General features: G+C 41.5%; 2 protein-coding genes across 3 annotated transcripts in view; one reads left to right on the forward strand and one right to left on the reverse strand.

Annotated features, from left to right (window-relative positions):
* JAK1 (Janus kinase 1) overlaps window positions 1-4,630 on the forward strand; it is a 38,510-nt gene extending 33,880 nt beyond the window's left edge. Inside the window, exons 22-25 of the mRNA XM_082227549.1 lie at window positions 349-521; window positions 811-928; window positions 2,106-2,216; window positions 3,226-4,630. Coding sequence (XP_082083675.1) covers window positions 349-521; window positions 811-928; window positions 2,106-2,216; window positions 3,226-3,327 — 504 coding nt within the window. The 3' untranslated portion in view covers window positions 3,328-4,630. The remainder of the gene's footprint in view (window positions 1-348; window positions 522-810; window positions 929-2,105; window positions 2,217-3,225) is intronic.
* A 589-nt stretch (window positions 4,631-5,219) lies between these two features.
* Window positions 5,220-23,443, reverse strand: part of RAVER2 (ribonucleoprotein, PTB binding 2) — a 42,227-nt gene continuing 24,003 nt past the window's right edge. Inside the window, exons 5-14 of one of the 2 annotated variants that reach the window (XM_082227588.1) lie at window positions 23,135-23,261; window positions 21,261-21,343; window positions 17,835-17,933; window positions 17,474-17,576; window positions 15,540-15,805; window positions 12,677-12,788; window positions 10,764-10,912; window positions 8,556-8,645; window positions 7,381-7,506; window positions 5,220-6,762 (exon numbers count right to left, since the gene is read on the reverse strand). In XM_082227588.1, the coding sequence (XP_082083714.1) occupies window positions 6,616-6,762; window positions 7,381-7,506; window positions 8,556-8,645; window positions 10,764-10,912; window positions 12,677-12,788; window positions 15,540-15,805; window positions 17,474-17,576; window positions 17,835-17,933; window positions 21,261-21,343; window positions 23,135-23,261 (1,302 nt within the window). In that variant the 3' untranslated portion in view covers window positions 5,220-6,615. Of the gene's footprint in view, window positions 6,763-7,380; window positions 7,507-8,555; window positions 8,646-10,763; window positions 10,913-12,676; window positions 12,789-15,539; window positions 15,806-17,473; window positions 17,577-17,834; window positions 17,934-21,260; window positions 21,347-23,134; window positions 23,262-23,443 lie in introns of both variants that reach the window. The other variant, XM_082227587.1, reaches the window with a different exon arrangement.

The following is a 23,443-nucleotide window of genomic DNA, read 5'->3' on the forward strand; positions in this document are numbered from 1 at the left end:
GTTGAAAATGATAATACAGCCTTGTATTAAAGTGAGCTTTGTTGCTAATTTTCTCTCTGGCTAAATAATATGTAACCAAGCAGCAGCAGCAGCAAAAAGAGAGGACTTTTTAGAAAAAGTAAAAAAGAGCCTAAGGCCTAGGGATTCTTCACACTGCCATGTGCTTTAGTTCCAAAACTCTAGCTGGTTCTGTAGGAGGTTCAGACTATGAGCACTGAAAAGCTTACCAAACAGAAGGATTGGGTGTACAAATTCTAAAGAAAATTGTTAGAGGTGTTTGAGGTAGAAAGCAATTAATTGCAAGAGAATGAAACAATACTTCAAATTGTGTGTGTCTTCAACCATCAGGGAATGGACTACTTGGGATCTCAACAGTATGTTCATCGAGACTTAGCCGCAAGGAATGTTCTAGTTGAAAATGAACAGAGAGTGAAGATTGGGGACTTCGGGCTAACCAAAGCAATTGAGACGGATAAGGAATATTACAAAGTCAATGATGAAAAAGACAGCCCTGTGTTCTGGTAAGGAAGAAAGAGATAGATATATAGTGAGAAGCTAGTAAGTTTTTGCTGCAAGAGATATTATTATTTTTAGCTGAAACTGCACTGTGTGTCACTATGGATTATCCTCATGGTAGGTATTATCAATAAGTAATGGGAGGTTTTAACTTGATAATGATCATTTGACCATAAGAAAGGGTTCTTGTATTGCATTTTCTAGTACAAGAGCAGTTTGACAGGTGGTGGCATGTACATATATTTATTGATGCATTTTATACCAAGAGTAAATGAAAGCGTTATATGGTTACAGGTATGCTCCTGAATGCTTACTGCAGAGCAAATTCTACATTGCTTCAGACGTTTGGTCTTTTGGAGTGACTCTCTATGAGCTACTGACCTATTGTGATCCTGCGTGCAGTCCAATGGCAGTAAGTAGCTGTGAAAGGAGAAGTTCTTTCCCATATGCTTTCTTCCAAAATAAGAGTAATGTGTGTGTAAGTGCTTTAAGGGGTCCTTTCCCCCTTTAATCCTTAGAAGTCCCAGATTTCAGGGCAGTTAAGTGTGTGCATACATGGATAACACTGCATTTAGGGGAATGTTGTTCACTGTCTGAAAACGATCCCCACCCCCGAAGCACTTATGAAACTCCTAAGCTTAAGTAGGGATGAAATGAAAGGATGAACATAGACCTTTTATTTGATGAAAATGATCATACTTTATATAGCTGGTCCCATAATTTCTGTTTGAAACTAGTTATTTATGTTCACAGGAGAACCATTTCTACTTCTAGGTTGTCTAGGGATCTTAAGAAAGCAATTTGATATATAGCCAGTGCTTTTTTTCTAGACAAATAGGTGCCAGTACTCACCATGAAGTTGTTACAGTCAGTGCCACACTTAAGGGTATACACTACCTGCACCTCTTTGAGTACCCCCTGAAGAAAAGCACTGGATATAGTCATTATAAAATTGGGTTACCAGTAGGCAAGTTCTTAAACTTCTCTTTGGGTGCCTTTGAAACTCTCCAAGCGCAGGCTCCCTGTACTTTAAAGTTGTGCTGAGCTTGACCTGAAGGACACACACCCTCTCTCTATTTTGGGAAATTTCACTTTTAGGGGTCCATCCTTGCAAAGATGTGAAACTGTTCCTAAGGGGTTGGGCGTCCCAATCCTTGGTTAGCTAGACACAACAGGTCAGCAAAGAGGGAAGGAGGGGTTCGTTCAATAAACTGAAGCCTGGGTTCTACCAGTTTCAGTCTCCCCAGGTTTCTGTAATCCACATTGGTCTCTACAGCAAAGCTGACTTGCTTGCTTTTGTTTGCATTCCATTTATCGTAACCCTCTGACCCAGTGCCCATGCTCACTCCCTTCTACCTATGTACAACCCACCATTGCTGGTCTTTGGAATGGCAGCTGTGCAGGCATACATATCCCAACTATTTTCCCCACCTCCACGCCAGTAGTCCAAGGTTCTGCTACCTACCTTTGGGCCCTTGCCATCAAGCAGGCACCACTCCTACCCTCTCCCTTGACTCTGGCACCCAGCCCAGCTGTACCCTTTTACTAACAGAGAAATGAGATTAAATGTGGGTTTTCATAACTTGCAGGAATTCCTGAATATGATTGGACCAACTCAAGGCCAGATGACAGTGACACGGCTTGTGCGGGTATTAGGAGAAGGCAAACGTTTGCCATGTCCTAAAAATTGCCCACCAGAGGTAAGGCATTAAGAATTATTATGCATTGTCTTGTATTGGGCAAATTCCCATCAGCTTGATGTTTATGAGCTTTCACAGGAAAAAGCTCTTTCAATCATAATTCTCTCACAGTTGGGATAGGTGATATTTTGTTTTTAGCTGCTTCTTTTTCTTTTTTAAACTTTCAACTGCCCCTGGAAATGCCATCCAATTTTCAATCACATCTTTTATACTACCTGTACTCACGTCAGTCAGGGCTATGCAGAAAACTCTCAAAGGCTGATTTTGTAGGTGCTCTCTCCCACTGATCTACTGACCTATTCCCATATTTTTTTGTTACCTACCTTGAACTTTTTTGTCAGGAAAGAAAGAAGGAATATAAATATAAAAAGTTCTACCAGCTGACTAGCCACTGTACATTTTTTCTTAACTGAATCGTACTTGTATTTTATAGGATTTTATCGTAGAGATTACAACAAAAGCAGCAAGTATTATGGGCACAACCTGTTGGTCTGTAGGGAGGCATCCCAGGAGCCATAGGAGGCTATAGACTCCTCTCTCTGCAGGCAGAGGAGGTTCACCCCTAGAAGCTTCCTTGTGGATACCTCCATAGCTGGCAGTGCTCCTGCAGGTGGTAGAGAGGGCTTGTTCGGAGTGAATTGAGGGAAGCTTTGGAACGACAGGATCTAAAGGTCTCTCATTTAGGCCCATAATATGGGGTGGGGGGGAATGCGAGTCCCTGGATCCGGCATATTCCCCCCCCCCCCAATCCTTCTAGTAGAGCGTTGAATGTGGTGATTCTTCAACCTGGAGTGTCTCCCTCATAATATGTGAGCTGTGTTAAACATTGGCTATTTCTGCTATTGTAGCCAATACTCTTGATAATTGAGCAACTTTTGCACTTCCTGACCCAGCCATTGGCTCATGTTTGTGTATATGCAGTCACAAACGTAAATGTCTGAATCTTATTTCTTTAAGAATAAAGGCAATTTCAATGTGTAAGCCATAACATACCCTTTTCATTTATTAGGTTAACCAACTGATGGGGAAGTGTTGGGTTCAAGACCCAGGTGAGCGGACAAGCTTTCACAATCTGATTCAAGGATTTGAAGCACTTATCCAAAAAATGTAATCCATGCATTTTATACTTGCCACTTAAATGTTTAGAAAAGTGTACAAGGCCTTTTTATTACCTAGTGTAATTTTGTACTTTGGTAATGTTGTGTCTGAAAAGGGTTTTTCTGTTTGAGTAGCCAACACACGAGTCCGATAAGCAGCAGAGAACATTGCTGAGCATTTTGCCAGTTTATATATCTGTGCCAACAGGGTCTACCTGTAGGATTTCAGCTGCTGGGCCAAGTACTTTTGAGGGAGGAAAAAAATCTCTTAAGGCTACTGTTAAGTGATATGTGCCTATACAAAGTTTGAATCATGTTGTATTAGAGAGCAAAATATGATTTCCAAACAGTGTAGAGGCTGTCATTACAGTACAAAATGTTAATCATGGCAGATAAACAGAAATATTCCTGACAGCATTCAAAAATGAATATTAAGGACGTGTGCTAGATAACTTTGGTTGGAATCCAACACCAGTTTTGTCCTACACACAAAGGGACTTTGGATCTGTGCACACATGCCAAGCTACTTTTTGAGCTTGCATCAACTCGCAAAAGCAGTTTGTGTTTAGCAAACCTGAAGTAACTCCTGTCATCCCAGCATTGTTTCTCCCTCTTGATATATATTTGTAGCATTTGCTTTTAGTATATTCATTAAAATCCAGACACCATTGGCACTTTGTCCTGGAGCATTCTGATCTAGTCCAATAAAATTTCTACATCACAGAAGTCAGCCCTTCTCCTATATTCCTTCTCTTTTAAAAGGAAAACTCTGTAATCTTAGGGGTGCAATGTAAGGGGAAAGACCACTGAAGCATGACAACATTTGGGGTTTTTATTGGGTAACAGATTGCAAGTGACAATTAAGCAGAATAGTGAGTTTTGAAGACATAATTTCTCCAGTGAGGCTGAATGGTGCATGGATTTTAATGTGCACTCTGTAAATGAAGATATTACAAGAGATAACATGCTAACCAGGAGTAGGGGGATGGATGTACATTATTCCTGCATTGTGTACTTGCTATAAAAGAAGTAGGATTCAGTATGTTCTGCAATGAAGAGAGCCATGTACAAGCTCTGGGGCCAGAATGCATGCATTGCCTTACTCTGTGAATTTGCTTGTCTTAACAGATGGAAGACTAATCTTTTTCCTAAAGTCAGATATTGCTTTTGAGGAATTATTCAGAATTTGCAATAATGTGTAACAAATTAGAAATGCTATCAAGTAAGAACCCTCTTGCAAATACTGCCTGTTTCCCCCCACTGTACTCTGTATGCACTTTGTTATTCTTTATAAAAAATAAAGATTTTATCAATTAATATTAATGCATTGCCTTCATTCTTAGCTGAGACAACATTTCTCAAGGGGTGTTGGCTGTCTTGAGTGCACCTCTAAAGGTGAAGTCAAACTGTTGGGAGAATCACAGTGCCAGCTATAACCTCACTGGTACTGGCAGCCAGTTTACTGTGCAAAATAGGTTGGTACATAAGTACAACGTGAATTAAATAGAGCAGCGCTTCTAGGTCAGAGGTGAGGGGTAACCTATGGTGCCTGGAAGTTGCCCAGCCTGTCCTAGAAACTTAAAAATTCAAGCAATATGACCTCCAGTCATGTTAACAATACAACACATACACTTTAGGGGATCACTAACTTTTCAAGAAAAGAGTTGTCATGTACTAGGGTTACAAATATTCAACTGACTAAACAAATCAAGTTTTCAGAAAGGTAGCCCTGCTGATATTTGACATGGCTTGCTTTTTATAGCACCATAAGTGTCTTTAAAATGTGCCACAAGACTATGCATTCATAGGACACAACTCCTCCCCTTTCTCAGCTTCACAACAGGCCTTTTCCCCCTCCCCAACATTCGCAATGTACCTTCAGGAGCACACAATAAGCCACGCCAGCTTTATACTTCAGTGTAGCTTGCCAATTTATTTACAGAGAAATTGATTGCTCAGAAAAGATACATTCAATGTGAATAATACTAAACACAGAGAAGAAAAATCTCGCTACGACGTTCTGTTACTTCTGAATAATGTATATTAGTTTTATATAACAGCCTCCTAATCAAGAAACTTGTAAACTGCACCTAACTTTAAATCTGACTGGATTTCAATCAGGCTTACCTTGATCTCTCTTCACTGGAGACAAGCTATGCTGCCTTCATTGATGTACATTTCTTCATAACCTCCCACTGCGGATTTTACCATTGCTAATGCTGGGCCTCATGCATTTTAAATCTTACTTCAGAAACAAAAACCTGCAAATTGGGGTTACTATGGAAAATGGCAGCTGTATTGGTTATTTCAAACATGTTCCAAACAACAGGAAAGTAGCTTTCTGTGAATCTTAGTTAGAAATAAATTAAGAGCCAGCAAAAAGCATGAATACACCACATTCCACCCGGTTCCAGTGAACACAAATAATTGCCATGGTTATAAAGTGCAAGAAAAGATACTGAAGAATTTCCAAGGTGGCAGTGATTAATCCAGAGTACTGTAGTATAGAAATAGGGTGTGGAGCAGATAGATCCTTAAACTAAATGCAAGTCAGTAAGATAGCAATGCATTCAGTTCTGCTGGATGGAAATTCACATTATTTCCCCCCAAAGAAACCGATTAACAAGAAATAGACCTAGAAGCCTAAGACTATAAATGAACAGCTACTATCAACTCTCTTCATGGAAATTTTGTTGTGCACACTTGGTATTGCCAGCAATCATTTATTTTAATGAAGTGCGTTGATATCTTCCTAGCGTACTTCCAATTTAGCAGCTACAACTGCTATTTTATTTTTTATTTTTAATCCAGAAAAGATCTGCCTACTTTGACTAGACTGTACTGCAATGATTACACTCAACCTAACCATTGTCTGGGCTGCAATCCAATATGCAAGCCCCATTAAAGCCAATAAAGGAATATTGCTATCAGGATCAAACATGAATTTAACATTGCAGCCAGGAATCTAAATCTTTGAAGGAGGAAAAACCCAGCACAATTGTTTCTTTAAGACTACCACTGCAACTTTCCCAGCAAAAACATTTCCTCTCACTGTTATTTTATTGCTTCGAGAGACATTCTCAAGGGGGCAAAGCTGCCATTTCTTTAAGAGCTTAAGAAATAACTTAATTGTCACTCAATGCATAGAAACTAGTCTGGAGGGTATCTGCTATTAGTAGCTCCCCACACATAAATTTACTAGATTGGTACATAGATTGGTTCTCCAATATCTACAATACATATTAAAAGTGAAAGGTAAGGATGACACGAATGTGGCTTTGACTCCAAGCAAGATGCTGATCTTAATAAACACGTTTTCTTTTAAGATACAATTCTGCATAATGTACTCCCGAGCCCTGAGTTTGCTGACCAACGTATTCCACTGGGCCATCTTCCGGAGTGGTGATGAGGTACGAAGAGCCCCGCTTTTCGTTTCTTATTGGTGTCATCTAAACATCATAAAAGTCCATTATTACAGCAATGTGTGTGCAGTTATTTGAAAGAATACTGAATTATCCTTTCTATAACCAAACGATGCTGCTCTCTATGGATGACCAACACTAGATCTAGTTACGTAAATAAAATAAAATAAATGGACTAGGACAAACCATAAGGCTACTTGGAATGTTTTTCAATAGCAACGAAATGAAGTCAAAAGACTTTGTATAGCAGCCCTCACAAATTCTTAAGCTGCATTATGCGTTTTCTGAACACTAGGTGGCAACACAAGACATCAACCTAGCAACATGTAGGTGCCAACAGAGAAACAGACTTGTATGCAGAACTTTTCCAAACTGATCTCTCTGCTTCACACTCTCTCTCTCTCTATATATATAATATAAAAATTTGACTACATTTCATATGTATGTGTTAAGGAATTCTAGCTCATTTATTTATTGTACTTTCATCCTACTCATCCACTGCATTTGGAAAGCTGTACCTAATGAAATTTCTCATTTGCATACTATTTAAAAATACATGAGAATGCTGAAAGGCTATCCATCACAGATGTGTAGTGTAATTTATCGGCCGCTTCAGGAATAAGTGTGCCAACTCTTTCCTCTTACCTTCAGTGGGTTTTGAGGCGCCAGTGGCAAAATGCCTGGATGGAAGGACCCCTGGGTGGCAGCGTAATACGATGGCATGACTTGCAAGTAGCTACTGAAGTCCCCATACACTCCACTATCAGATTCCTACATGGAGAAAACACAGAAAGGGAAACACTATGGTTGCTGGCCACTGAACAGAAACGGAGACATATTTCCGGGAGAAACGATTAATCATAAATTCTGTGGCAGAAAGAGGAGAGTATCAATGTGCAGGCAACCCCCAATTTGCGCAAGGGTTGCAGTCCAGGTCATGATGTGTGACAGCAAGAGGGTGCATAAGCCCATTTGACTGTGCCTGCTTTTCCTACCACTTCTGGGTCTCTGCGATGTGCACATGTGTAGTCACACCTCAAATGGACACACACAAATCTGTTGTTGCCTGTATTCAAAAGTAGTGTAAGTTTCTTAAAGGCAAAGTATCTCTGAGAATCTCCCTTTACTGTTTGGGGAGAGTATATTTTTTTCTCAGACATCTGAGCCAGAAACATGGTCAGTACCAAACGTGGGAGATGTTTTACCCCAAACACCAATGAAAACCAATTCATTCTGTTTTTCAGATGCTGTAACCTTTGCTACATCACCTTGTTAAAATGCTTCCCTAAAACTACAGGCGTTTTGACAATGGTATTGAGATTTTGCTAGAGCCCAATGAACAATTTTCTTGATTTCCTGTGCCCAGATCAGCCAAGGAAAACTCAGGCAATTATAAATGCAGAACATGAACATAAGAGGAATGCACCTCATTCCATTAAAGGAATGTTTCTACTACCAACAAATACCTATCCTATAAATACCCTGGATAATTTTCATTTACGAAAAGAATCCCGCAAAAAGGGAAATTCAGAATTCTATGGTTCACACTGCCTAGCCTATTATTAATTTTTTTTCCTTTTAAGAAGGATAAGCTCAAGTTTGCAAAGAAAAAAAATAATTATTCAAATAGTGTTTGGTTACTTCATGGCACACAGGTGTCCTGAAGATTCTGAAATATGCTTACTGAAAGAACTTCAGGGAGAAAATTATAAGAAGTGCTATGTAATCTGTTACTTTGGTTGAATTTCAAAATCTAGCCTTGTTTACTGACAACCTTGACACAGGCTGCTGTAAAGCATACTGAATCATCACCCACTTACCTCTGAGCCACCATTTTCTAATTCTCCTACTCTAGTTTGGATGGTATGGTATGCCTGGGCATATTGTTGATACCACTGCTGGACTGAATCCTGCAAAAGACAAGGCAATTTTTAATTTATCAACTTCTGCAACTTCGCACCATGATTAATATGCTCGTTACGAGACATTAAAAGCACAAGCTTTGCAAAAACAAATACATATGCATGTTTTTGTTAATCTGGATCACTCTGCTCCATCTGAATGCAAGAGAAAGTTAAGGTGGTGCTTTCTCTGCTCCCTCTTACTTATTCTCTTTCATTTCCTATAACAAATCACTCAGCAATATTTTGTGTTTTTATATGTGCTTACCTAGTTGATTCCTTGATTTATCAGCTTTAGTCCCCCAACAATATCTAACAGGTTTATAACTTTAAGGTTTTTCAGGAAGTACAGTACTGGAAAATGTTTAATACTCAGTGTCTTGAGATATTTTTACAATCATAATCCTATAATTTATGCAGTAATTTGCACAGCTACAGGAGAATTAATAGATTGGCTCCATCTATTAGGCACATCCTTTATTTTAGAAAGAAACCAATACAGTCCCTGTGACAAGTATTTCGATTTGTGGAAAACAGCTCAAAGCATAAGAAAATTCCTGCCAATCTACTCCAGCATCCTGTTCTCAGGACCTTACTTAGTGTAACTGTTGTTGCAGTCATCCAAGTTTCTGCCTTTGCGTGCTTATCTATATTTCCCAAATGTAAAATCCTATTTCTTGGCTGAAAGGTAACTTTGAGTATCACAGCAAATAATGCTTCTTGGCTAACAGGTTGTAATGTCTTTATACACTTGGATGAGAATGTCAATGTGACACAAACTGACTTACACTCTGGCTTTTGAAAATATTTGCAAGACTAGTTGAAAACCAACCAGGCTGAAGTTGTCATGAGACCCATTTTTAATGACCTGTTGGCCTCTATTATGTAAACTGACTGTCCAGAAAAAAATAAAGAAGAGGATGAAAGGCCAACTAGAACTTGTGTAGGTTAGATAAATTGAGTTAAAACAGAAGACTAAATCCAAGTCCTGCCATGTGTTTAGCAACATTCATCACAAGCTAAGGTAGAATTTACCTAGAATTGCTTGTTATGTCAATTTGTATATGAATAAATTTATCTTTTATTACGTTTTCTTTTATAAATGCTGTATTTGGTGAATTAATCGTTAGTTTTGCTGCACCCTGGCTTGCATAATCGATAACAAGCTAGTAGCTACAGTGTATTTATTTGAGGGAGGCTGGTCTGGTAAAAGCTAATTCAGCCCCATGTTCACAGAGAAAAAGGTGGCTTTCCCAGCAACATTCACAGTTCAGCACTTTCAGCATGGATTAAATAAATTATGAGAAATGCCAGTGAGAAACTTAATCAAACCAGCTGATTATCGAATGCTTTTAATTCTCGCTTTCAGGATTCAGTTAACTAAGCTGCTGTAGCAACTCAACTAGATCAACTTCCCCCCAAGCCTTAAAACAGTGTTGTACATGTGTGTCTGCATGCCATAGCTACTTCTCATCAGTGTCAGAAACTTCCTGAATGGAAAACAGTGCTGGTGGTCCCTCTCGAGTTGTACTGGGTCTACAGGACATACTTTGCCATGTGGTTCCAGGTGCCTCACCAGTTTAGAACCATCTGCCTCGCTGTGCTTCCATATTAAATGGTGCTATCTGTTTCTACTCCCATTAAATGTATGAAAAGCTGCTGACAGCAGGATTGTCTGCCAGCAGAGACCTACAGAATCCTGCTGTCAACAGTTTCCACAATTAGCACAGCAACACACACAAGGCAGAGCAGGCACTTTGGAAGAAAGCAAATTCACAAGAACTAAAAAAGTGGCAAAATGCAGACAGGTAATAGTTATACTTTTCCCCTCAATGATCTATTCAAAACCGACACATAAACCATTTTATTCAACTTTATCAGTTTCCTGCACAGAAAGGTTCATGACTCTATGAATAGTATTGCAAAGCTTATACCATCCCTTACATCACACAAAACATTTACCAGCTAGAAATCTGACTCACTGTCTGATGCTTTTAATGCATGATAATTTATGGGTCTCCTTAAATGATCGTCTGCCTAGAACCCAGTCATGCTTTTATAACAAACTCTGACCCAAACAATACACACAGCCACCAGCTGCAATGAAACCATATTCAAGCCACATACCTGTGTGTAATCCTCATACTGCGGTGAATAGTTAAAATAGCTTTCCACCGGTTGTTGCGCTGTGGTTCCCTGAGCAGCTGCAGCACTGAGTGAGTTATTTGAAAGTCCGGCCTGCTGCTTAGTATTACTGGCTTTGCTGGCAATTGCTGCTGCTCAAAGAAGAAAAAAAGCATTCTTACATGTCCTATAAGATCGAAAACAAGGCTTCATCTAAAACAGAATGTTCACCATCAATCCATAGCCCCAAAGGCCAAAGCTAGGCTGAAAAAGGAAGGAGTGGTGTTGAGCACTTGGTTATCACCCTGATTGAAGATCTTATTCTTCATCGAAGTATAAGTTCCCATGAAATACTGGCAGTAATACAGAACAGGGCAATTTTGCTGCCTAACCAATGACTTCTCTCTTAATTAATATCAGAATCTAGGCCTCGATTGGAAGCCTTTCCCAACACTTGGGAAGAGATACACCAGGTGTTTAAGTCTGCATAAATCTTTTCTGTCTTTTCACTACTATTCTGCCTTCTATATATGCTTCTGTTGATCATCATGGAGCCCTAGGTTCCTGCTTAAAAGGTTCTGATTAAAAGGAGTAGGCTGTAGTCATTTACTTAAAGTTATAACTGGGACTCACAGTTCCTCAGCTTCCGATATCTAGGGAGCATGACAGACAGATGGTAAGGCACCAGGCCAGATCAAATGCAGAGGCTCAGAGGCTTTTTGTAGAGGAGAATCAGGGGATAAGGAGCACCCCACCTTCTGATTAGCTCTTGCAAATGCTCTCTTAAGGCTGTTTTCCCCTCAGCCAGGAACCTAGCTGGGAGAAAATGAGCTAAAAATCGCACAGAGCATTTGTGGTGAACAATCAGTGGAATACGCAAAGCACTAGGACTGCCAATTCTCACCATAAATGCCTCCCCACCTCTGCGCATTTGCACAAGGATGGAAACCCCCATGTTTGTCTCATAATGAGTAGGCTCTGGCCTTAGGGCTAAACTGCATATTATGTTGGAGCTTTGTTTTTGGTGCTTCCAAGTAAATCCTTTCTGTAAAAACAGCTGGAAGGGACTCCCATTTTTAACTGGGACTATGGGCATTCAGTGAGGGTTGTCCCACTGTACCCTACCCTATTGCAGTTCTGAAACTCACACACACGCATAGTTGCAATTAGCTACAGAGGCAAAACGAGCAGAATTAAATTAAGAGACACATTTCCCCTTGCAACTCATGGAGCGGAGGCTTTGGTGTGCACAGAAAGGATTAAGATACACGCCCCCCACCTCACCCGTGGGCCTAATCCGAAGTGGGTGGGCCCTCCTGCCGCTTGGCAAGTCAACAGAACATGTAGTATTTGGGCTTTCGTTATCAGCATTTTCTTGGAGTTAAAGAGGTGGCACACTGACTGTTATGTGCAATGCAACTTGTTCAAGACACACAGTTTAGTTGAGACTGTGGATGAGTTAGTTTGATCATATGAAATTAGATTAAGAAGACAAAACCCAGTGAAGGTGAGTGGTGCATGCTCTAGTAATCTCCCGCTTGGATAACTTCAATGCGCTCTATGTGGGGCTACCTTTGAAGGTGACCCAGAAACTACAATTAATCCAGAATGTGACTGGTGACTGGGAGTGGCTGGCAAGACCATATAACACCGGTCCTGAAAGAACTACGTTGGCTCCCAGTACGTTTCCGGGCACAATTCAAAGCGTTGGTGCTGACCTTTAAAGCCCTAAACAGCCTTGGCCCAGTATGCCTGATAATTTTTTCTTGCAATGGTAATCTTCTTAAAATGAAATATTTCTTTTTGAATAATTTGAAATACCGGGGTCGCTGGCATTATTTACAACTACAGTAACCACACTCCCCCTCCTGAGAAAACCCAAGGGTTGCCTTCAGAGGCACCGGTTACCTGCTTACCTGAAAGACAGACTGAAGGCAGCACACTTGCCAAGTTCAAGTAGGGATTGGTACTCAGATGGATTTCCTTGGGAGGTTCTCCCAGCAGAGAGGTCTGGTTTTTTGAAGAACTCTGAAGTAAAAAGCAAATAAAATGTTGACACTTCTACTACAGGTTGAACAACATAAAAAAAACCACACACATTTTGAACAGATATTGAAATTAAACATCCTATTAGGGAAATTTTACTTCTCATAACATAGACTCAAAGAGCTGAAGAGACTAAGGCTGCAATTCTATAATCCTATATAAGGAAGGAAACAGTAAATCAGCATTATGGCAATCAGCTGTTTAGGGTGGGTGCCTATGTGCAGAGATGAAGAAAGAAAATGGGTATAAAAATAAACAAAACCAAAAAAAAGGGTCCAAGAATGATATTCAGCTGTGCTATCCTGTTTGTGCAGTGGACTTCTGCTTCTATAAATGGGATTTAACCCTTCCTCACCCTCCTTCATGGATCACTGCCTTGTCATGGGAGAAAAGCAATGACAAACCTAGACAGCATCTTAAAAAGCAGAAACATCACCTTGCCAACAAAGGTCCGTATAGTAAAAGCTATGATTTCCCAGTAGTGATGTATGGAAGTGAGAGCTGGACCATAAAGAAGGCTGATCGCCGAAGAATTCGTGCTTTTGAATTATGGTGCTGGAGGAGACTCTTTGAGAGTCCCATGGACTGCAAAAAGACCAAACCTATCCATTCTGAAGGAAATCAGCCCTGAGTGCTCACTGGAAGGACAGATTGTGAAGATGAGGCTCCAATACTTTGGCCACCTCATGAGAAGAGAAGAGTCCCTGGAAAAGACCCTGATGTTGGGAAAGATTGAGGGCACAAGGAGAAGGGGACGACAGAGGACGAGATGGTTGGACAGTATTCTCGAAGCTACCAGCATGAGTTTGACCAAGCTGTGGGAGGCAGTGGAAGACAGGAGTGCCTGGTGTGCTCTGGTCCATGGGGTCACGAAGAGTCAGACATGACTAAACAACAACAACTCTTCCTCACTACATTATCCTCATTTATGTATTCTCTGGTGGGTTGGGAGGCACATCCAGAGCAGATGTGAGCAGGACATGGGAGAGGAGCAAGAGGAAGTTGCATTTCATTTACAGGCGCCATATTGAATCTTGCCCCCAGTCTTAATTTTCGTAAGTTGTGTACGCATAAGGCGTGAATGGATAAGAATTGTATGGCTCTTCCTCACTTTCCAGTCATTGTTTCTTGAAAGACAAAGGAAGAATCACGGGTCAGGTTTGTATCAACACAGCAAAAACATACATCTATTTACTCCTAGCGGACACCTTGCAAACCACCACTTACATGGAAATTATGTTAATGCAAAAAGGCTCCAGTTAAAAATGTGTTTCCAAAGTAACGTGCATTTATTCCTTGCCCAAGAATAAACACTCTTCCCTCTCCATAACACTCTTGATATGACTAAAAGCAATTTAGATTTCAAATATTGGTTAAGATTTTATGGGTTTTGGTGTTGTTGTTGTAGTTGAAAGAGACCCTGAGGGTCATCTAGTCGAACCTCCTGGAATGCAGGAATCACAACAAAAGCATCCATGATCAATAGCCATATTCATGCATTCATTTGTTCGTTCGTTTATTTAAGCCTGTTTCAGATAATTGCAGTGCTGCACTGTGGTTAATACAGGCAGTGGAATTCAGTGCAATCAATGTAAAGTGCTGATGATATCGTGACCTAACTCTTCTTAACTGCAGTTTAGAAAGCCCATTTAATTATCTCTGCACTGGTCCCAATGCACTGTTTTGAAATTTTAACTAAATATAATATAGGTAAAGGTACCCCTGCCCGTACGGGCCAGTCGTGACCAACTCTGGGGTTGCGTGTTCATCTCGCTTAAGAGGCCGGGAGCCAGCGCTGTCTGGAGACACTTCGGGGTCACATGGCCAGCGTGACGAAGCTGCTCTGGCGAGCCAGCACCAGTGCAGCGCACGGAAACGCCGTTACCTTCCCGCTATAAAGCGGTACCTATTTATCTACTTGCACTTAGGTGTGCTTTCGAACTGCTAGGTGGGCAGGAGCTGGGACCGAACGACGGGAGCTCACCCCACCGCGGGGATTCGAACCGCCGACCATACGATCGGCAAGTCCTAGGCACTGAGGTTTTACCCACAGCGCCACCCGCATCCAAAAATATACTTTACATCATAAAAGAAACATTGATTATCTATACATCAGATTCTGCTGCATAGTAAAACCCCCACATAGAATTATTACAAATATAAAATTTCAGCTGGGTAGTTATTATTAAACAGCACTAACATGTCATCTCCTGCAAGAATAGGAGAAGTGGTTTTAAATTCATGTGAAATTAAGAATGAACAGTAAATGGAAATATTACACTAACGTGTTATTTCCTATGGACTTTAACAACACCAACACGCGAATGGAGCTGCAATACAGTCGTACTTGGGATCCCCAAACATCTTGGTACTCGAGACTTTTTGGCTCTCAAATGCTGCAAGTGAGTCCCAGAAGTGAGTGTTCCAGTTTGCGAACATTCTTTGGAACCAGAACATCCAGTGGGGCTTCCGATTGGCTGCAGGAACTTCCTGTAAGCAATCAGAAGCCATGCTTTGGTTTCCAAATGTTTTGGAATCCAAACAGACTTCCGGAACCATTTGACTTCCAAGGTACGACTGTACTGAACTTATAAAATTTATACACCTCTTGAATATAAAGAGAAGCAAAATAAATTCGAAGCAGTTTACAATTATAATAAAAAAAAGTTATCGTAAAAAAACCCAAGTTTTAAAAACATTTTTTTTTTCAAAATAATGTACTCAACTTCTTACCCCCAAGCTTGATTCTGGGCTCTTTGCCTGGCCTTGTTGCTTGAGATGTCCTGCCCGTAGGCCTCCAGCAGCGACATTTGGTAAGCTTTGCAGGTAACCCTGGGACCCTGAGCCAGTGCCTTCTGTCAGTCCTACTGCGGTTGACAGCTTGTCCTGTGTGTTGTTTTGCCTTGGCACTGCTTGTCCAGATACATGCTGATTTGGAAAGAATGGCAGCATGCCAATCCCTGTTGCAACCGGCGTTTGAGCTGCAGTCCGATTAGATACTGCGCAGCCAACCATAAATGGAAAAAAAGGAAGCTATATTAGGCAAGAATTATTACTAGAACATCATGCTCATGTTGTTTATTATGTGAAAAGCACTGAGAAATCTATTTAAATGATTGCAGCAGAAAAGATAATTCTAGTGGCGGGCAGGGAAATACATTAAAACTCAAAAGACTCTCAAACTTTGCTATTTATACAACTGGTCTTACACCTTAACCGTTGCTAGCGACTGAAAAGGGGGGGTCTTGTGCTTTACAATTTCACAGAGAAGAATTAAAAGAGGATGCCTTAGGCAAGAAAGCATTAGGAAGAATCTTCTGTGGTGAAGGAGAAAGCTACGGCTCTTCATACCTTAAAAGATCGGAATTGTCAGTAATATGGGAGCCACCATCTGCTAACAAGAGGAACATAGACACAGACTCCTTCCAGAACTGCCATCACATATTGGCTATTCCAGCCCAGCAGTATGTCAGTCCACCTCCTCTTTATTACAGAGGAAACAATTTGGACCTACAATAAAATGGTGCCAGCCATGCTTTCCTTCAGGCCCTCCTGCCCCTGCCCCCGTTTCCTGTCCGTCCACCCCACCCCCGAGCCATGGGACTAGCCAAGAGGGGGCAGGGAGGGGCAGCTGCCACCCTAGATCAAGCAAAACAATAGAAATACTTAACTGACCAATCACGACGGTCCTGCCCACCCAAATCCTGCCTACGCCCATGCCCCCATTCCAAAGACATTCATAGTTCTGTAACTAAACAGGGTGTGACAGAGGAAGTGGGAAATGCAAAACATGGAAGCCTCTTTAACGAACATGGGTAGAACTGGAGGCAGAGCTTTCATTAAGACAAATTTTTAAAAAATATATGGCGATATGCCCATTGTTTTTTTCCGCTGCCTTCTTCCACACATGCCAAGGTTGTGTGTTTGATCCCGGTATGGGACAACTGCATAATTCTGCATTTGGTTTGGACTGGATGATACTCAGGGTCCCTTCTAACTCTGCAATTCTGTGATTATTTAACTTTATCCTATAACAGGATTGCAGTCCCTCTACCAGGTATTTGAAATCCGCCATGGCAAACAACCATAGCTACCCATAAACTGTCTTTGTTAAACATTTTCGTTTCTAACACAGTTGCTAAAACAAAGCCAAGAGCATGCTATCTAAAGGGGCTGCTGTTCTTAATTATATATGCACTGTGGGAAATCCCTTTTTTTAGCTCAAGGGCCACATTCCCTCATGGACAACCTTCCAGGGGCCACCTGCAAAAGTGGGTGGAGCAACGACTATGGCTCTTTACCATGGTTCAGTGGGCTGCATTGTACATCAGGCTACAGTCGTAAAAAGTCAGATGTATCTGCATGCACCCATACCCCTCCACACAAACACTGTTCAATTTAGGCAAGCAAGAGCCATTTACACAGTTCAAAGACACATTCGAGGCAGAGAAAAGCACTTTCGCAGCAGGTCCACTGAGGGTCATAACCCTGAAACAGAGGGCCACCCATGGCCAAGGAATATGCCCTGGGAAAGAGTCCTGAAAGCCAAGACTGAAGGGCCTGGAAAGCTGCATTAGGCTTCCAGGACTGAGGTTCATCACCTGAGTCAGAAGCATATTTTCGAAGCGGGCGTTTGCTACTATAACAGCAATCGAAATGTTACTTGCAATTGCGTGCTTCTCCCATGTCTGCGGTCACTGATGGCACAGCACCCATTCCTAACATTGTCTGAAGCAGCACAGCTGGAGGCTCTCCAAGCAAGCCTGGTTTCTGCAAGGAAGTACAAAAGAATTGCATACCTTTAAGAGATGCCTTATTAGACTTGTTTCTCAGCCTTTCAAATGCAGATAATTTATGTGAATATACTACTGGATTAACAGAAGACCAAAGAAACAAGGAAACATTTCGTGTGCGACAAGATACCATTCTCTAGGAGGAAGACTTCCCCACTTTTTATCTAATCCAGAATTACAGACTAAAGGAGATTAACTACAGGTTTATTATGGTCAGTCTAAGTTTTCAACTCACACTATTTGTCTGAATATTCTCAATCTTCGCTAGTTGTGCCAGCTGTAAATTGGAAAGGTTCTGTAGCAGCAAACTAGATGCATTTCCAAGAACTGGTCCCTGTCAGTTTAAAGTGGGAGGGGAGAAATGAGTTCTATATGAAACCAGCATTATTCAGATACAGAAGAAGAAATATTTTCATATGTCTGTCAGAAAACTCTACAATCTCAGTTTAAAGAAAGGTAAATTCAAGGGCTACATTCATTATCCGCTTTTGTCAATTCACAATTCTGTTAAGAGGTTATTTAAAGTTACTCTATTATTCAGGATAGTCTCCATTATAAATTGGAAGAACTATCTGTTCCCTTCTTTTTTTATACAGTGGTACCCCGCAAGATGAATGCCTCGCAAGACGGAAAACCCGCAAGACGAAAGGGTTTTCTGTTTTGGAGGCGCTTCGCAAGACGAATTTCCCTATGGGCTTGCTTCGCAAGACGAAAGCCCATAGGGAAATCTCCGGGGACCTGTTTTAAATTGCTGGCGGTCGGGAGCAAAGACTTTCGCCCACAGCCGGCCTTCAGAAGAGGTCCTGGACCTCTTCTGAAGGCCGGCGGGGGGCAAAAGTCTTTGCTCCCCCCCGCCTGCCTTCCCGGGACAGCGGAGACTTCTCTGCTGTCCCGGGCGATCTTAAAATGCTGGCGGGCGGGAGCGAAGCGTTCGCTGCCGACCCCCAGCATTTTAAAATCTCCCCGGGACAGCGGAGGCTTCGCTCCTGCCCGCCAGCATTTTAAAATCGCCCTGGGAAAGCAGGGGCTTTTAAAATGCTGGCGGTCGGCAGCAAAGCCCTCCTGTCCCCGGAGCTTGCGGGGCGGGAGGTGGGAAGAAGGGCTTTTCTTCCCACCACCAGCCTTCAGAACAGCCTTCTGAAGGCTGGCAGTGGGAAGAAAAGCCCTTGTCCCCCCCCCCCCAGCCTTCAGAAGAGGTCGGGGGACAGACTGTCCCCGGACCTGGTCTGAAGGCGGTTTCCCTAGGAACGCATTAATTGATTTTCAATGCATTCCTATGGGAAACCGTGCTTCGCAAGACGAAAAACTCGCCAGAAGAAAAAACTTGCGGAACGAGGCACCACTGTACGACCTTAAGTCCCCTACAGCAATCACTTTGAACCTCAAAGCATTTAATCTGCTCCCCTGCTTCCCTCAATGCTTGTTTCAATAGATGATATTGGATTTATACATTCTTCAAACCAAACAACTTTATCAAAAACACATTTGGAAGTAAACTGCAGTATAACACAGATAAAGGGGGCTGCCAACTTTCTTCAACCAATTACATAAAAACAAAACCACTGGATTCTAAAGAAGCTGCAGCAATTTAAATTAGTCAGGAGTTAAGTATAAAAATAAATCTTTCAGCAATGATATCACAAGTATGGTGTTAAACAAAATATAGCTGATTATATGACAGTTTAATTAATCTTTCTGGGTCAAGTTTAATGACTCATTTAAACCATAATTCTTCCGTTAAGTATAATCAGGGCAGAATTCTGTTGCAGAGTAAAAGCACCTCCTTGTTTGGTCGTTGCATACCTAATCCAAGGCTGGATTCTCAAGCCTCATCATTCAGACTCTGACCACAGTCAAACATGCCTCCTCACTGTGATTTGAGGAAAGGAATTCCTGTTCCTTTGCAAAGCAGTTACATGATTGGCAAAGACCATAGAGATAAACACCAATGACATGTATTTGGGAAAAGGTTACTTTTTAAAATGCAACCATGCAACATGTGTTTCCAGTGATACTTCCCGGGGGGGGGGGGCAATTTTCTTTGGGTATAAACCAAAGTCCTACATAATAGCGGTAACAGCTAACACCTACACAACTTTAGCAGTTACACTTCCAAATGCAGAAGTGTGATTGACCCTCTGATCTGCCAAGTGCGAATCAACTGCATATCACGTTATACCTATTCCCTTTCTCTCTCTCCTCTGGTTTAGAAAACAAACAAAAACAAAAATCCTCATGCTTCAGCATATTTCTAGAAAAGTGAAGCAAGACTTATTATCTTTAGATTCATGTTGCCTTATAGACAGTCTGTTAAGAGAGCAAGTTGGAGGCTTAGCATGTGTTTTCCTTCAGCCATACAATAGAATTTTGAAGGGAAACGCTGTATTCGCTTTATAGTTTATTATTTACTTCTCCCTCCTCCAAACTTTAGAACAATCTGTCATTGTGGGTCAAGTAAAAAATCCCAAGATTTCATGCTGTCTCAGACAGTTCAAAATGAGGTCATGCTTTGAACATCTCCCTAACTGAAAGGTGCTTTATTTTAACAGGTCCTTTTCTTTTTCTGCTGTTTAATGAATAAATCAATGATATTTGGGCCTTTTCTCTCTCTTTTGAGAGTGTATTTAGGAAAGCAAGCATTATTGTATTGCATTGTAAGATGATATACCATATATACTCGAGTATAAGCTGACCCAAATATAAGCTGAGGCACCTAATTTTAGCACAAAAAACTGGGAAAACTTATTGACTCGAGTATAAGCCGGTTCACCACACCACAAACCTGGTGGTGGCGGCAGTGGCGGAGGAAGAACAAGTAGCCTGGAAGGGCTCCTTCCAGGCCGCTCATCCCTCCGCCGCTGCCTCTGCCACTTGAAGAGCAGGCATAGGAGCCGCAGTTGGGAGAAGGACAGAGCAGAGCCTCTCCCAACCGCAGCTCCTGTTCCTGTCCTTGCAAGAGGCGGGCGGTGAGACCATCAGCGAGAAAGGGCTCCTTTCAGGCCGCTCGTCCATCCGCCGCTGCCACCCGCCTCACTCGAGTATAAGCCGAGGGGTTTTTTTTCCAGCATTAAAAATGTGCTGAAAAAGTCGGCTTATACTCGAGTAAGAATTCCAACGATATTTCAGCACTCCATTCTGAAGTGTGAATCATAAAATATATTATTTGTTATTATATGAGAAGTCAATGAAAACAGGTGGTATTCAACTAAAGCAGGCATAGGCAAACTCGACCCTCCATATGTTTTGGGACTACGACTCTCATCATCCCTAGCTAACAGGACCAGTGGTCAGGGATGACAGGAGCTGTAGTCTTAAAACACCTGGAGAGCAGAGTTTGGGGGTAACTGAACTAAAGAGCTGCACGAGCAAAATTAAGATCCAGTTGCACAATGGAACTTACTTCCTTTCTTGTCCATGTGCCATCCCCAAATCTGTTCTGCTGGGTTGGGGAAAGCCCTGTAACAGATCCGGTGCGGATGGGGAGAATGTTCCACTGGACAAGGAGAAATATTTGCACTGAAGCAATGTTCCCCTTAATGCTATATTGACTACAGCCCTAGATTACAGTTGACATTTTGCACTAGCTGCACGTGAACTCTCACTGTGCATGTTGACTTAAAATTACTTACTGAAAATATTTTATATCAGCTTATAGACATACCTGATGAACATTGTTGAAATGCAAAAAGGCTGGGTTGATTGATGGGTTTACAAGGTGGGGCACACTCATGGGAGCTCCAAGGACTGCTTTAGAGTAAACAGATTGTCATATTTATTATAAATCCACAGCATTTAATGCCTGTATATATAAACAGTATAAATTGCTTAAAAAGCCACAATTTCCTAGCTATTTTTTAATTGTTCTGCTAGATGTGTAAATAGCTAAGTCGTCATCATTTGCACAAAATGCTAAGTCATGGTTTTGTTGGAATGAACCCACACAAAATCGAGGGCTCCTTTCCTCTCACATATTTAGTGTCCCAGTGAAGTTCAGCTTAGAATCTCTGCTTGTTGTTGCATACAAATCTGAGATTAAGGTCTGCCACAAACTCTGGTTAGTTAACAAGGCTACCTTCAAAAGCTACGTTTTGAACATGTCTTATTTTGAAGTCTGTTTTAAACCAGAGATCTGGTTCACATGACACAAGCTAGGTGAAAAGTGAAACTAAACATTTGTATAGTCTCATAGACACAGGAGAGGGAAAGAGTGGAGCACTCAAGTTTCAGGCTTTGCTTAGGCTTGTCATTAGCTTTTGCACGTAGCAATAAGCCATTGCATTACTTGCAAATTGGGCCAATGAAACTTCTTCATATGCCTTACAGTTGCTTGCACTTCACACTGGATTTGCTTTGGTACAGTCATACCTCGTGTTTCGTCTGCTTCTTGTTGCATCTTTTCGCGTTACGTCCTGCAGCAACCCGGAAGTACCGGAAGGGGTTACTTCCGGGTTTCGCTGCTTGCGCATGCGCAGAAGTGCCAAATCATGTCGTGCGCCTGCGCAGACGCAGCACCTCGAGTTGTGGGCATTTCACGTTACAGACGGGCCTCCGGAACGGATCCCGTCCATAACACGAGGTACCACTGTATTTAGAAGCATGCAGACAAAACTGACAATTCCTCTTAGGTGCGAATTTTCCTATCTCCCACAAACCATCCCCTCCCCTCTCAGATTTAATGACAATGTGAAGTCCTTGAATGCTGATAACAATGAACACGTCCTGGCAGTTTTTGTCCAGTTGGCCACAAAGAAGAAAACACACCAATTAGAGAATGATACAGTTTAGAGTTACTTCTGTTGGTGAAAGACTATGGAAGCCAACGCAGAATCTGAAAGGGGTGAAACAAAATCTCCTTTTTGATTCTTAAGAACTGTACAGTTGCATTTAATTATGCACCAGCCATAGCTAATATAAAGGGAAAGCACACATGAGCTTTCGGAGGTAAAGCAGAGCAAGCGAACTTTGCACACTCTGCTTGGCACAGAAATGAATTTTCACTTGAACAGCACACAACACAGCTTGTGCTGCTACACAAAAAGCAAATATGCAGCAGTATGGCTATCGGGCTAATTCTTGATGATCCAATTTTGAAAACATATTAAAGCTAGAATTAGTGAAACACAGAAAAACAAACCCTGCTGAGCAAAGTATCACCAAAGCTTTTGTGGGTATTCGGAAGAGTCAACCAGTATATCCCAAGGATGATCCAGAAAGCATTTTTTACAAAGAAAAAGAAGAGGACAGGTTCTCTTACAGATCTGTAACTGGTTCGAGGAGTCAGAACACAGGAATAAATTGAGACTTTCTATAAAGCAAGCAAGCAAGCAGTGAGGTCCTCCCAAGAATATGTGAATTAGGGCCAATGCAATGCAAGGAACACAAGAACGTGGCCCCAGAACCTGTTTTTGATACAGTAAGTCTGTATTCAAAAGCCTTTACTAAGGTGGAGACTTTTCCCCACTTCAGATATACTGTAGATATAGATTGATAGAGACAGAGACAGACAGACAGACAGATATATTTAAAAAATCTTACCAAGTTTATTAGAACATCCATGTAACTGGGGCTGCAACAACATTTGTAACATCGCTGGGGTATTTAAGCTTTTCATAATTTGCACTGCATTTGGTTCAGGAAGCAAACCTTTTCTGTTGTTCCTCATCTTGAATTATGAAGAAATAGGAGAAAAAAATCAGATTCTCTCCCAAGATAGAAGAAAGTTCATTTTGTAAAGCAGAGTTGCTTGCATATAGCTGTTGAACTTCAAGTAGCTTCTCAGTCACATGTAAGACTGAACACATTGAGGAACCTTTTGTAACTCTGACAGAGACTAGAGATGCTCCC

This window comes from Podarcis vaucheri, assembly GCF_965113315.1.
Source record: "Podarcis vaucheri genome assembly, chromosome: 6".
In the NCBI taxonomy this organism is placed as follows: Eukaryota; Metazoa; Chordata; class Lepidosauria; order Squamata; family Lacertidae; genus Podarcis; species Podarcis vaucheri.